The 12869-nt window shown below is 64.3% G+C and overlaps 2 protein-coding genes across 3 annotated transcripts in view; one reads left to right on the plus strand and one right to left on the minus strand.

Moving 5' to 3' along the window:
* The window catches only part of CHLSN (cholesin), an 88937-nt gene that overhangs the window by 27495 nt on the left and 48573 nt on the right, over positions 1-12869 (minus strand). The window lies entirely within an intron of this gene.
* Positions 1840-8093, plus strand: LOC100347962 (uncharacterized). The gene is made up of 2 exons (XM_002724169.5): positions 1840-2128; positions 6746-8093. The coding sequence occupies exon 2, from the start codon at positions 6763-6765 to the stop codon at positions 7801-7803; it is 1041 nt and encodes a 346-aa protein (XP_002724215.1). The 5' UTR covers positions 1840-2128; positions 6746-6762; the 3' UTR covers positions 7804-8093.

Here is a 12869-nt window from a genome sequence, read left to right on the forward strand (position 1 = left end):
TAATAACACCAGTAATACCGCGTGATGCAAACCACGAGGCCCCGCGCGGCCCAGGCACAGGACACGATTTCCTGCCCCCTCCTCAGCGCCTCGCCTGCACACAGGACCACCCAACAGGTGCGTGGACCCAGGAGGGAGCGGGGCTCGTGGTTAGGGCTGGGCCAGTGTCCGCCAAGCATGACTGAGGGCGCAAGACAGAGCAACTAGGAGCAGGGGCAGGAGGCACAGACACAACGCAAAGCTGAAGCACCTGGAAACCTCGCAGGGGGACCGAAAGGCCCGGCACAAGGACCCACACGTGCCCGCATCAGCACACCCACCAGGGCCACCAGGCCCAGCTGACACAGACACCACAGGTGGCTGAGACGAAGCAATCCCCGCCCCACAGCAGCAGGGCCAGGAAGGCCACAGGTACAAGCATGGCCCGTGCCATGGACGGCGGCCCCAGGGCACCAGGCCAGCAGCAGAGTGCTCCCAGGGACACTGTGCCAGCACGGCAGGCTGGGCCATAAGAGACCACGCATCTCACACACGGGACTGCAGACGCGGAGGAGCACACGAGGGAGGGGACGGGCTTCGGGGGGGGGGGCAGTGCTTGCTGGCCAGGGCATGCGTGGGGGAGGGGACGGGCTGGGGGGGCAGTACTGGATGACCAGGGCATGCGTGGGGGAGGGGACAGGCTGGGGGGCAGTACTGGATGACCAGGGCATGTGTGGGGGAGGGGACGGGCTGGGGGGCAGTACTGGATGACCAGGGCATGTGTGGGGGATGGGACGGGCTGGGGGACAGTACTGGATGACCAGGGAATGCGTGGGGGAGGGGACGGGCTGGGGAGCAGTGCTTGCTGGCCAGGGCTCCACAGGGAGCCATGTCCTGCACGCTTCACCTCCCCTCCCCCAGTGGAGCTGACGTCCTCCCCTCCTTAGCACAACCTGCCTGCACCTGGTAGGGGTGCAGTGCACCTGCCTTGGGGGGGCGGGACAGCACAGTGCTCGCTCCCAGCAGGAGGCAATGGACGGGTCCTTGAGGCACCTGGGGAGCGGGTGTGGCGTGTGCACGGGGGTCCAGCTGCGAGGTGGAGGTGGCTGGCAGGGGTCCAGCCAGGGCAGACACAGGAGCTGGACCACCTGACACCCCGGGCAGGCTGCCCCAGGCCAGCTCTGCTGCAGACTCAGGAGGTGGAGGCGAACGCCGGCCGACAGCAGGGCCGGGAGCACGCGGTCAGGACGGACGGCCAGGGCTCCGGGAGATGCACCCGTGGCTTCCTGCGAGTTTCTGCGGGCACAGTCAGTGACCAGAGCTGGACTGGGCGCTGTGCGAGCCCCCACAGCTCAGCCCGAGGAGCAGCCTCGTGCAGACGTGGCTCCTTCAGAAAGCAAGCTGGTCCATGCCACTCCGGGACCGCCAGGGCTGTCTCACCACCAAACGTGCGGCCTTCTTGGCAAGGCCAAGGGGACGGACACTGGGGTCTGGCCTGACAGCTGTGTCGGCGTGGGAGAGCTCAGCCAGGGCCTGGCTTGCAGGGTCATGAGGAGGAAGTCTCCTGGGGTAGCTCAGGGCCCGCTATTTAAGTTGTTGTTAACTTTGAAGATTGATTAGGGAGACATTTAGGTAAAGAGAGAGCTTCTATCCAACGGTTCGCCCCAAATGCCCAAAGCAGCAGAGGCCGGGCCAGGCCAAGAATAGAAGCTGGAACTCAATGCGGGTCTCCCCCTGGGGGCCAGGCACTAAACCCAGGCCTCTGCTGGGGGAGGTGGCTTAGCTCTGTCAGACCCCGCCCCGCAGGGCCCACTTGAAGAGGCAGACAGCGGCTGCTTCCTGGGAGGGGCTGCGGGCGCAGGAGGAGGAGGAGGAGGAGGAAGCCGCCGGGCCTCAGGCACTGGGAACCTGTTACTTTTTCCGTCTCCCCACAAGGGCTGATTCGAATGCTTCTGGGTCACATGGGCAGACCCAAGACTGCTGCAAATGCAGCTGTGTGGTCTGAATGGCTGCAGCCCAGATTCCTGTCCCTTAGAGAACTGAGGGTTTCTGTGCCCGCCTGGCTGCGCCCAGAGCAGGGAAGGAGTGCCGGCAGCAGAGAGGAGGCCCGGGCTCCAGCAAGCCGCCAGGGAGCCGGAGTCCAGCACAGGTGAGTTCTGGCCGGCCAGGCCCCGCCGGCCCCTCCGGGAGCAGCCTGCCAGGCCTTGGTGAGACGGGGAGTGCAGCGGCTAAGGCCGGGGCTGCCACGTCACAGCAGCCTGTGTGGGACACCGCCCTGGGCACAGAGCCTGCAGGGGGAGGCGGGTCGGGGTCAGGAGCCCAGACGCCCAGAGGGTGATGCCGGGCAGAGCCTGGGAGGAAGCTCAAGGGGAAGGGGGGGGGGGGCAAGTTCAAGCAGGCAGGCCCCGGGCCAGCCTCTGATAGGCTGGTCTTTGGAGGACGGGCTGGAGTCGGGGGGCTTGCTCCACACACATCCCCTGACCTGGGCATAGACACCTGGCCAGTTCCGGCCCGAGGTCTGTCCACTCCTGCTGGCCCACCCCTCGGCCCCGCCTCTGGACAGCCGGGGTGGTGGGACTGCTTCCACCAGGGGCAGGCGGTGTCTGGATGAAAACAGAGCACCCGTTAGCACCTTGAACACTGGTGCTAAGGGCGTGTGGCAGGAAGGTCACGGGTGTCTCATGGGGGTCCCCAGGACGTCCTCACCCATGCAGAGGGAAAGGTGTGCCACAGGCTTGGGTTCAGGGTCAGGAGGCGGTCCCCCACCCGGCCAGGCCCACTGACCGCCGCCTGAAGCTCCCCACTACCCAGGCCTCCTGGAGGGAAGTGCTCGTGTGTGAAGCCACTCACGGGTCTGCAGTGTCTGCGTGCGTGCGCACATCTGTGCGTGACACAGAGAGCACATGTGACTTCCCTGGAATACACAGGAAGAGCAAAACGGAAGCCACACTTATCCTTTCACTTCAGTGAGGTTATTTTTTCCAATACCCTGAAAAAAGACACTCAAAACAGTCCCGGAAGTGGCCAGGACGGAGCACAAGTGGAGGGAGGCCAGGAGCCACCCGGGTGCCGGCACACGCGCAGACAGGGTGCACCGTCTGCTGAGACGGCCGGAGCTCCCCACACCCGCGGCCCACGGCCCGGTCAGCCCAGCCGACCACTTGCGTGGAGGTGACACCTGACTCATCTGCCACCCCAGTGTGTGGAACAGAGACTGGGACAGAAACTCTGTCAGAGCCAAGAGCAGGGTACAACAGCTCAGCCCTCCGCGGGGGAGGGGAGGGCGCAGGGCCCGCCCACTCCTCCGTGTGATCCAGGACCCGTCAGCCCTCACTGCTGGGCCCCATGCCCGCCTCTGACTCCTGGGAAGCAGCCAGTCCGAAGGCCCCCGGAAGGCGTGGCCGCCACTGCTCTGACACCACCAGGCTCCGGGGCCGGGGACGCAGGGCTGCTGTGGCAGGAGTGGCTCCCAGAGCCCAGCAGGGCTGCCGTGGGGGACAGTCCCTCACAGGGAGTCCCAGGGCTGCCCGCCTCCCCCAGGCAGCCGCACACAGCCACGCCCCCACAGAGGGAGCACATGCGCCCACAGAAACCTGTCTACACATGTTTAAAGTGCGGTGTGACAGCAACAACGCAGGACAGCTCTGCAGACCACCCCTGGACGTGCGACAGCACACGTGGGCGTCCAGCGTGCCGTGCCCTGCAGAGGCGGACTGGAACAGCTCCACAGTCGTGAGAGCCTGGAAGAGCGACAGCTGTAGGATCCGGCAGCACCCGCCCGGCCGGGGCAGCACGGGACGGGGGCCGTGCCGCAGGTGGGAGGGGTGGTGGACAACCCTGCACGATGTGCACAGAACAGTCACTCTATCGTACGTAAGTTCTGAGGAACGACGCTTTGAGAAAGTGCAGGTTTTCAGGCGAGCTGGGTTCTGGTCCTGACTGTACCATGCGCTGGGCAGCCAGGAGCAAATGGCCTCTCTCTCTGACTCGGTCACCCCAGCGCCACCTGCTGGGGTGGACACAACACTGACGGTGCTCCAGCCAGCAGCCAGCACCCCCGCCTGGCCCAGCCAGACCCGAGAGCCTGTCCAGGCTCAGCCCCCAGAGCACAGCCCCACTCCAGAGCGCGGGGCAGGGGACACAGCGCCTTCAGCTGGAAGAAAGGAGTGGGGCAGGGGCGGGGGGTGGGCAGACGGCTGAGCCTGCCCAGCAGGGCTGTCGTGACCCCAGGCTCCAAGCGGCGCTCAGCCCTGGACTAGGAGGTGACGTGGAGGGCACCAGGCCGGAAAGGGGAGCGCTGAGGGCCAGGGCAGGCAGCCCCGGGGCAGCCCCGTGAAGGTGACCCTGGGCGGGGCGGGGCGAGCAGCAGCCCCCAGAACCCTTTGCTGTAAGGTCGCAGTGCCGGCCGCACAGGTGGGGACACCCAGACTCCGGCCTGTCGCCCACCCAGACAGCGCAGTCCGGGGAGAGCAGCCAAGGCCCCATGCTCCGAGCAGGCTCCATCTGCCCCGGGACAAAGCTCCGAGGAAGGCGCAGCGGCAGCCCCTCCGGTGGGCCCAGAAGCGCAGGGCCGGCCCCAGCCCAGGCTCCAGGCAGAGCCGGCCGGCGCGGGCAGGGGTGCAGCGCAGTGCCGCCAGCACCAGCAGCCTTCTTCCCAGTGTGCCCACGGAACGCTCCCTCCCAGCCACTTCCTCTCGGCTGGCTCACCCATCTTAATTTCCGAGCCACACGTGTCTCGGGGATCGCTCATCACCTGCGGTGCGGGCACATGGACAACATCAGAGCTCACTGTCAGACCAGAGCCGTGAGCAGACCACGTGCCTCCCGGCTGCGGAGGCAACAGTCACACAGGGCCCAGCACAGCACCCAGGACCCGCTCCCCAGGGACAGCCGGCCTGCCCTGCACCCAACACAAGCACCCAGGACCCGCTCCCCAGGGACAGCCAGCCTGCCCTGCACCCCATGTGTGTGCTCAGTACAGCACCCAGGACCTGCTCCCCAGGGACAGCTGGCCTGCCCTGCACCCCACGTGAGCACCCAACACAGAACCCAGGACCCACTCCCAGGGACAGCCAGCCTGCCCTGCACCCCATGCGTGTGCTCAGTACAGCAGCCAGGACCCGCTCCCCAGGGACAGCCGGCCTGCCCTGCACCCCCACTTCAGGCAACGGTACACTTCCTTACACACTGAACATCAGTTAAAACATTTTTTAAACCTCAGGGTGGCTTCTAGAAGTAAATAAATAAGTAATCTAAAAAGAAAAGACAAGACAGGAACCACCAGGCAGAAAGGCAACGTCCAGCCCCGTGGACACTGCTTCCGCAGCGCCCAGGGAACCAGGGCCGTGCAGGGGCAGTGGGAGGGGAGCACGGTGGGCCCCCGGCCCACGCCCAGGGAACCAGGGCCGTGCAGGGGCAGTGGGAGGGGACTGCCAGGGGCCTCAGAGAAGCAGAAGCAAACATTCTCTGGAGAAGAGAACTCTTGCCAAAGTGACTTCTGAACTCAGCTCCTCACGTGTTCAGGTGTAACAGCCAATACTTACATTTGAAAGGCAGGGTTATACAGAAACAGGTAGAGAGAGAGAGAGAGAGAGAGAGAGAGAGAGAGAGAGAATGCAGTCTTCCATCTGCTGGTTCACTCTCCAAATGGCTGCAATGGCTGGAGCTGTGCCGATCCAAAGCCAGGAGCCAGGAGCCTCTTCCAGGTTTCCCACGTGGGTGCAGGGGCCCAAGCACTTGGGCCATCTTTCACTGCTTTCCCAGGCCACAGCAGAGAGCTGGATCAGAAGTGGAGCAGCCGAGACTAGAACCAGCACCCAAATGGGATGCCAGCGCTTCAGGCCAAGGCGTTAACCTGCTGCACCACAGCGCTGGCCTCTGCTCCACTTCTGATCCGGTTCCCTCCTAATGCACCTGGGAAAGCAGCAGACGATGGACCGAGTGCTTGGGCTTCTGCACCCACGTGGGAGACCCGGAGGATGCTGATGGCTCTGGCCTGGCCCAGCCCTGGCTGCTGTGGCCATCTGGGGAATGACCCAGACTTCTCTTTCTGCCTCTGCCTCTCTGCAACTCTGCCTTTCAAATAAATAAATAAAACTTTGGAAAAAAAAAAAAAAGCAGAACCTTGAGATATAAGAAACATAAAAATTAAATTTTAGAACCAAGGGGGAGTTAGTTTTAGATTAGCCACAGCTAAAAAGAGATACTGGTGACAGGTGTGAAGTCACATGACAAGGCGTCTGGGGACAAGGGGCCGAGGACGCAGGCCCAAGAGCCGCACCTCCGACCACACGTCCGGACGCAGCTCTCTCCACCCTCGGGCAACACAGAGCTCTGGAGGGCTCTAAAGGCACAGCTACAGCAGAGGGAGGGGTGACGGTGTGTGCGGCAGCTCGGCACGCGGCACGGTGGCCTCGAGACCAGGCTGCGGGCTGCACGCCGCCCGGGGAGGGCCGGCTCAGTGGCGGACGCGATGTCACCGGCAGGCACAGAGTGGCACCGAGGGCGGCTATGTTTCAGGAAGAGAGCTGGCTGCCCCGCATGCACACTCCCGGTCTGTCTGCGACGGCAATCACTGTGTGCACTGCGGGCCTCCCCTGGAGCTGCGCTGGCTGAAGGAGGGTTCCCGTTTACCGTCGTCAATTCCCCAGCCACATCCACTGCTTAGTTAACGTTCGGGGGGAGGGGCCCTCTGGGATGGAACGATGGCTCAGGGAGCTGGCGTTCACGTCCCCTGTGACAACCACGGCACGTGCTTCTGTTGCAGAGCTGGTGACACCCGAGATGGGCACCCACAACATGTCCTGGATCCGGTACCCGAGCCAGGTGTCCCCGGCCGTGGAGGACGTCATCGCCTCCCAGAGCGTCGTGGCCAGGTGCACCCAGGTCTACGTGGCTCTGTTTGTTCCGCTAAGCCTGGCCACTGGGCTCTTCAACCTGGCCACCTTGATCCGGGATCGCACCAGCCCGGGGGCCCCGAGCCTGCTCCTCCTGGGCCTCACGGTCACCAGTCTTCTGCTGACACTGTTGTCCCTGAGCGCCGCCGGCAGGCCCGACTACCTGCTCACCACCAACCTGGGCTGTGGAGTCCTCTCCTTCCTCTCCAACCTCTGCTACTTCAACGGCCAGTACCTGCAGGCAGCCATGTGCGTCCTGTTCCTAAGGCCTGGCTCCTCGTCCTGCCTGCGCGTGGGGGGCCAGGGCGCCCGCAGGCCTGCACTGGGCCTGGCCGCCGTCCTAGGCTGTGCCTTCTGCAGCTCTCTGGTGCTGGTGGCCCTGCTGGGCACATCGGGGGAGCTCCATGACAGCACCTTGTGCCAGCTGGACCCACTGACGGCCTGGCCCGAGTACGAGATCATGAAGTTCAGCCTGGGCTTGGGGCTCGGGCTCGTCCTGCAGCTGGGGTGCTGTGTCCTGCAGGCCATCCCAGCGGCCAGGCAGGCCACTCCGCCCCGCAGGGACGCGGCCTCTGCCTGGCCGGTCCTGCCAGCTCTTGCCCTGAACATGCTTGTCTGCAGGCTGCTCTACAACGCCGCGCTGCTGCGCCGGGCCGGGCTGAAGCTGCAGGGGGACATCGGCTCCCCCAGGGACGAGCTCCTCATGAACCTGGCGGAGCTGCTCCTGGGTGGCGAGAGCTGTGCCAGCTCCCTGGCCACCCTGACCCTGCACCGGCCCTGCAGGCTGGCCCTGCTGCGCGTGCTGGAGCGGCTCACTCGCAGGTGCAGGCGACGAGGGGCTGAGGCCCAGGGCCCACCTGCCGGGCACAGCCACACTGCCAAGCGACAGAGTCCTTCTGGAGTTGCGGAGACGCCAGCCCTCGGCTAAGCCCACACGCGCCCAGGGAACGCAGCAGAGCACCGTGACCGGGCCGACGGTCACCTCCCGGGGAGCTGCCTGGGCAGCGCGGCGAGGCGGGAACAGAGGCCGGGTCTGTGCTGGGCGGAAGCCGAGAGACCAGCGCTCCCGCCAGGTGATGGAACAGAAGCTTGGGAAAATAAAGGCGGCGCCCGGTCCCCGCGCGGCCAGGCTACGCTCAGGTCCTGCGCAGCACCAGCGCAGCCGTCAAAGCTGGCAGGGTTGGGCGCCGTGATCTTGCCCAGAACAAGGGCTCATCATTCGTGCGGTTCTTCTGTTTGTTTCTGAGAGACAGCGAGTTGCTACCCACGGGTTCACACCCGCAGTGCCCACACCCCGGGTGGGGCTGGGCTGAAGCCAGGTCTCCCACGTGGTTGGCAGGGACCCAATGACCGGAGCCGCCGTTTGCACTGCCTCCCAGGGTGTGCACTGAGGACGCTGGAACTGGGAGCTGCAGCCTGGTACTGAGCCTGGGTACTCCAACAGGGCCCAGAGTGCCTAACTGGCATCTCTCTCTCTTTTTTTTTTAAGACTTATTTATTTTAAAGGCAGCGTCGCAGAGAGAGAGAAGTCTTTCATGAACTGATTCACTCCCCAGATCTTGGCTGTAACGGCCAAGGCTGAGGTGAGGAGCCCGGTACTTGATCAACTTCTGCAGCTTTCCCCAGGCGCGTTAGCAGGGTACACCCCGGCCGCTCACGTGGGATGCCGGTATTGCAGCCGGTGGCCTCACCCGCCATGCCACACGCCGCCCGCTGACCTGGAGTCTGTACCACGGGTCGAACGCCCAAGGGCTTACCCGTTAAAACCTCGTCACCACCACTGGGGCTCTGAGGCCATCACCCATCAGCAGAAAAGCACCAGCAGTGGGAGGAGCCCCGCGGCGGCGAGGCAGCCTTGCCGGCTGCCCCAGTGCACAGTCAGGCCGGCTCCGGGAGCTCTGTGGGTCGTGGGGCGGGGCAGCTCCACCTGTCACAGGCCCCCACAGGCCCCAACACTGACACATGAAACACACACAGAGCCCAAATCCCATTCCTCCTTCTTGTGGACTCGTGTGCGGTTTCTGGGAGGAATCAGAAGGCAGACGGGGAAAGCCCAGACCTCGCGCCCCGCTCACCACGTCCGCACACCCACACTCTGCACCCCGCTCACCGCGTCCCCACGCCTGGGCCCCAAGCCTCGCTCGCTGCGTCCGCACACACATACTCTACACCCCGCTCACCACGTCCTCACGCCTGGGCCCCACGCCTCGCTCGCTGCGTCCACACACCCACACTCTGCACCCCGCTCACTGCGTCCCCACACCCACACTCTGCGCCCCGCTCACCGCGTCCCCACGCCTGGGCCCCAAGCCTCGCTCGCTGCGTCCGCACACACACACTCTACACCCCGCTCACCACGTCCTCACGCCTGGGCCCCACGCCTCGCTCGCTGCGTCCACACACCCACACTCTGCACCCCGCTCACCGCGTCCTCACACCCACACTCTGCGCCCCGCTCACCGCGTCCCCACGCCTGGGACCCACGCCCCGCTCACTGCGTCCACACACCCACACTCTGCGCCCCGCTCACCGCGTCCCCACGCCTGGGCCCCACGCCCCGCTCACTGCGTCCACACACCCACACTCTGCACCCCGCTCACTGCATCCCCACGCCTGGACCCCACGCCCCACTCACTGCGTCTGCACACCCGCACTTTCTCCAGAAGGAAGATGGCCGGGTCTTATGCAGTCAGCAGCTCCCATAATGCACCACTGCCTTTCTCCCCCTCAATGTGTCATTTCTACCTCCGACTCCTTCCTACAGCCAATGTGCCAGTGAGGTGCAGAGGGGCTGGCGAGGAAGCCAAACCAGACAAGGCCGGGGCAGTGACCGCTCCAGGTGAACATGGCTGGCGGGCCGCCCAGGCCCCCGCCCAGGAGTGGACTGTGGCCAGCCGTCAGACTCGCAGGAAGCACAGTGCCTCTGGCAGCTGTAACCTGGGCTGACGGGGCAGACTCAGCCTTAATACACAGGTGGGCCCTTGCTGGGTCTCCACTGCAGCTGAGGGTCAGAACACCAGCCGGCCTGCAGGAGCTCTGTCCCCGGGCACTCCTGCCCCGCCTCCTCCTCCTCAGGGCTCTCCCAGGAGGTGGGGTGAGCTGGGCCACACCCTGCTGAGATCAGAGTCTGCAAGGCTCCTGTCACCAATGTCTCCCTGTCTCTAACAGCTGTGGCAGGGACACTCACCCAGAGCCAGGACGGAGTGGACCCGGGGCAGCGGAAAATGGACTGCAACAGCCAAAGCCAGCACAACAGGCCCAGACGGGTGGATTCCAAGGCCCGGGTGCTTGGTGGCTCGGACAAATGGCTGGTTCTGGAACCAAGGCAGACAAGCAGGCGGACCTGGGGCACCTAACCACGTGGGGCTTCCAGTTTTTCCGCTAAAGGAATCATCGTAGAAACAACCACAGGGGCCACGGTTGGGACGTGGTGGTTTAGTAAGGCGGTCGCCTGTGTCCCGTATGGAGGCTGGTTCGAGTCCCGGCTGCTCCACTTCCCACCCAGCTCCCTGCTGTGGCCTGAGGAAGCCCAAATCCTTGAACCTCTGCCCCAATGTGTGAGATCCGAATGAAGCTCCTGGCTCCTGGCTTCGGCCTGCCCCAGCCCTGGCTGTTGCGGCCAACTGGGGCGTGAACCAGCCAGCGGATGGAAGACCTCTCTCTCTCTCTCTCTCTCTCTCCAACTTTCAAATAAAAATCAATTTAAAAAAAGAAACTAACCATAAGCATACAGAATGGTGGTTCTCAAAATTTTTTCTTTCTAGCCGCAAGATCTTTCCTTTAAACAAAAGCTGCTAACTGCGAGAGGTTTAAACAGCCTCCGGGGAGGGCGTTTGGTCTTAGCAGCTAAGACACTGGTGGGGCTCCTTAGTGATGTGCACCCTGGGAGGCAGCAGTGACAGCCCAAGCGCTGGGCCCCTGCACCCACGTGGGAGACCTGGAAGGAGCTCCTGGCTTCAGCCTGGCCCAGCCCCAGGGATGGACGCTCCCTGTCTGTCTCGGTCTCTGTTCTCTCTACTTCTCAATTGAATAAATATAATTTGAGGGGCAAAGAATGAAAAAGGCACCGTGGCTCACTGGGTTAATCCTCCGTCTGCGCCGCTGGCCTCCTGTATGGGCTCCGGGTTCTAGTCCCGGCTGCTCCTCTTCCAGTCCAGCTCTCTGCTGTGGCCCGGGAGTGTAGTGGAGGATGGCCCAAGTGCTTGGGCCCTGCACCCGCATGGGAGACCAGGAGGAAGCACCTGGCTCCTGCCTTCGGATCGGCGCAGCGTTGGCCGTGGCAGCCATTTGGGGAGTGAACCAACGGAAAGAAGACCTTTCTCTCTGTCTCTCTCTCTCACTGTCTAACTCTGTCAAATAAAAAAAAAATAAAAAAAAAAGAAAGAAAGAAAGAAAGACAGACAGACAGACAGACTCTGATCTGACTGGGGTTGGGGGAAGGAATGGACCCCAGGCCCCACCAGCGGCCCCACCAGCTCTGCCCCTGCACCCAGCACTGGCACTGCCTGAGCCCTGTGCGTGTGGATGCGGTGAGGACAGAACCTACACACACGGAGCCGGGGGAGCCTGTGGCCACAGAAAGCCAGAGTGCGTCCGGGGCCACCCGGCAGCGAGAGGGCACTGGCACCTGGACAGAGCGCACGGAAGCTTGACCGTACAGACAGAAGCAGAACTGAGTGCTGGGGGCGGGGAACAGTCCGGCGCTGCTGGTGGTGGGGCTGACATGGACCAGGCCCTCAGCTGCCCCTCCTGGAGTTCCAGCCTAAACGCGGGCGAGGCGGCCTCCCCGGGCGGAGCTCCAAGTGCAGCTCCCTGTCCTGGAGCTGGAAGCTCCAGCTGCCACAGGTGCGCTCCTCCAGGACTCTCCCATGGTGCCAGCAGCCGCTGAGAGCTCCCACACACCCCAGCACTCGGCCGGGGGCTCCCACACCCCCTAGCACTTGGCGGGGGCTCTCACACCCCCTAGCACTTGGCTGAAGGCTCCCATACACCCCCTAGCACTTGGCTGAAGGCTCCTACACCCCCTAGCACTCGGCCGGGGGCTCCCACACCCCCCTAGCACTTGGCTGAAGGCTCCTACACACCCTAACACTCGGCCAGGGGCTCCCACACCCCCCTAGCACTTGGCCGGGGGCTCCCACACCCCCCTAGCACTTGGCTGAAGGCTCCCACACCCCCTAGCACTTGGCGGGGGGCTCCCACACACCCCAGCACTTGGCTGGGGGCTCCCACACAGGCCCCACCAGCACTTGGCCGGGGACCCCCACACCCCTCCCCCTAGCACTGGGGGGGCTCCCCCACACCCCCTAGCACTTGGCCGGGGGCTCCCACACCTCCCCAGCACTTGGCCGGGGGCTCCCACACAGGCCCCACCAGCACTTGGCCGGGGACTCCCACAACTCCCCAGCACTTGGCCGGGGGCTCCCACACCCCTCCCCCCTAGCACTTGGCTGGGGGCTCCCACACAGGCCCCCCCAGCACTGTGAGTTCCTCATTCTGGAGGAGCTGGGAGACAAGGCCGCAGGGACACTTCTCTCCGGGAGACGGCCCGGGACAGCACTCTGCGCACACAGCACGGGCCGCACCCGGGGCCTCGCTGCTTCACACGCCGGCGGGGCCAGGATGCCCATCGTGTCCCCCCACGGCAGGCCACGCCGGGTCTGGAGAGCGAGAGCATGGAAGGAGGCACCCTGGGTGCGAGGGGAGGAAGCCGTGAGGCGCAGGCTGGCGAGAGCGGGGACCAGCTATTTTTACATGTCATGCCTTGGCTATTTCAAGGCTTGAAATTTTATTTTATTTATTTAATTCAAGAGGAAGTTGTATTTTCTCATGACTCATTCTTTCAAAGCCGTCTCGGGCATTTTAATGCTGAAACCCTCCCGGCTTCATAAAGCCTCCGAGGGAACGGGCATCCGCCCAGCAGTCAGGCGCCTGCATCCCGCGCGGGGCACCTGCGTCCACGCCCTGGCTCCGGCTCCTGCACAGGCACGGCCT

The sequence above is a fragment of the Oryctolagus cuniculus genome, chromosome 19 (genome assembly GCF_964237555.1).
Source record: "Oryctolagus cuniculus chromosome 19, mOryCun1.1, whole genome shotgun sequence".
Classification (NCBI taxonomy): Eukaryota; Metazoa; Chordata; class Mammalia; order Lagomorpha; family Leporidae; genus Oryctolagus; species Oryctolagus cuniculus.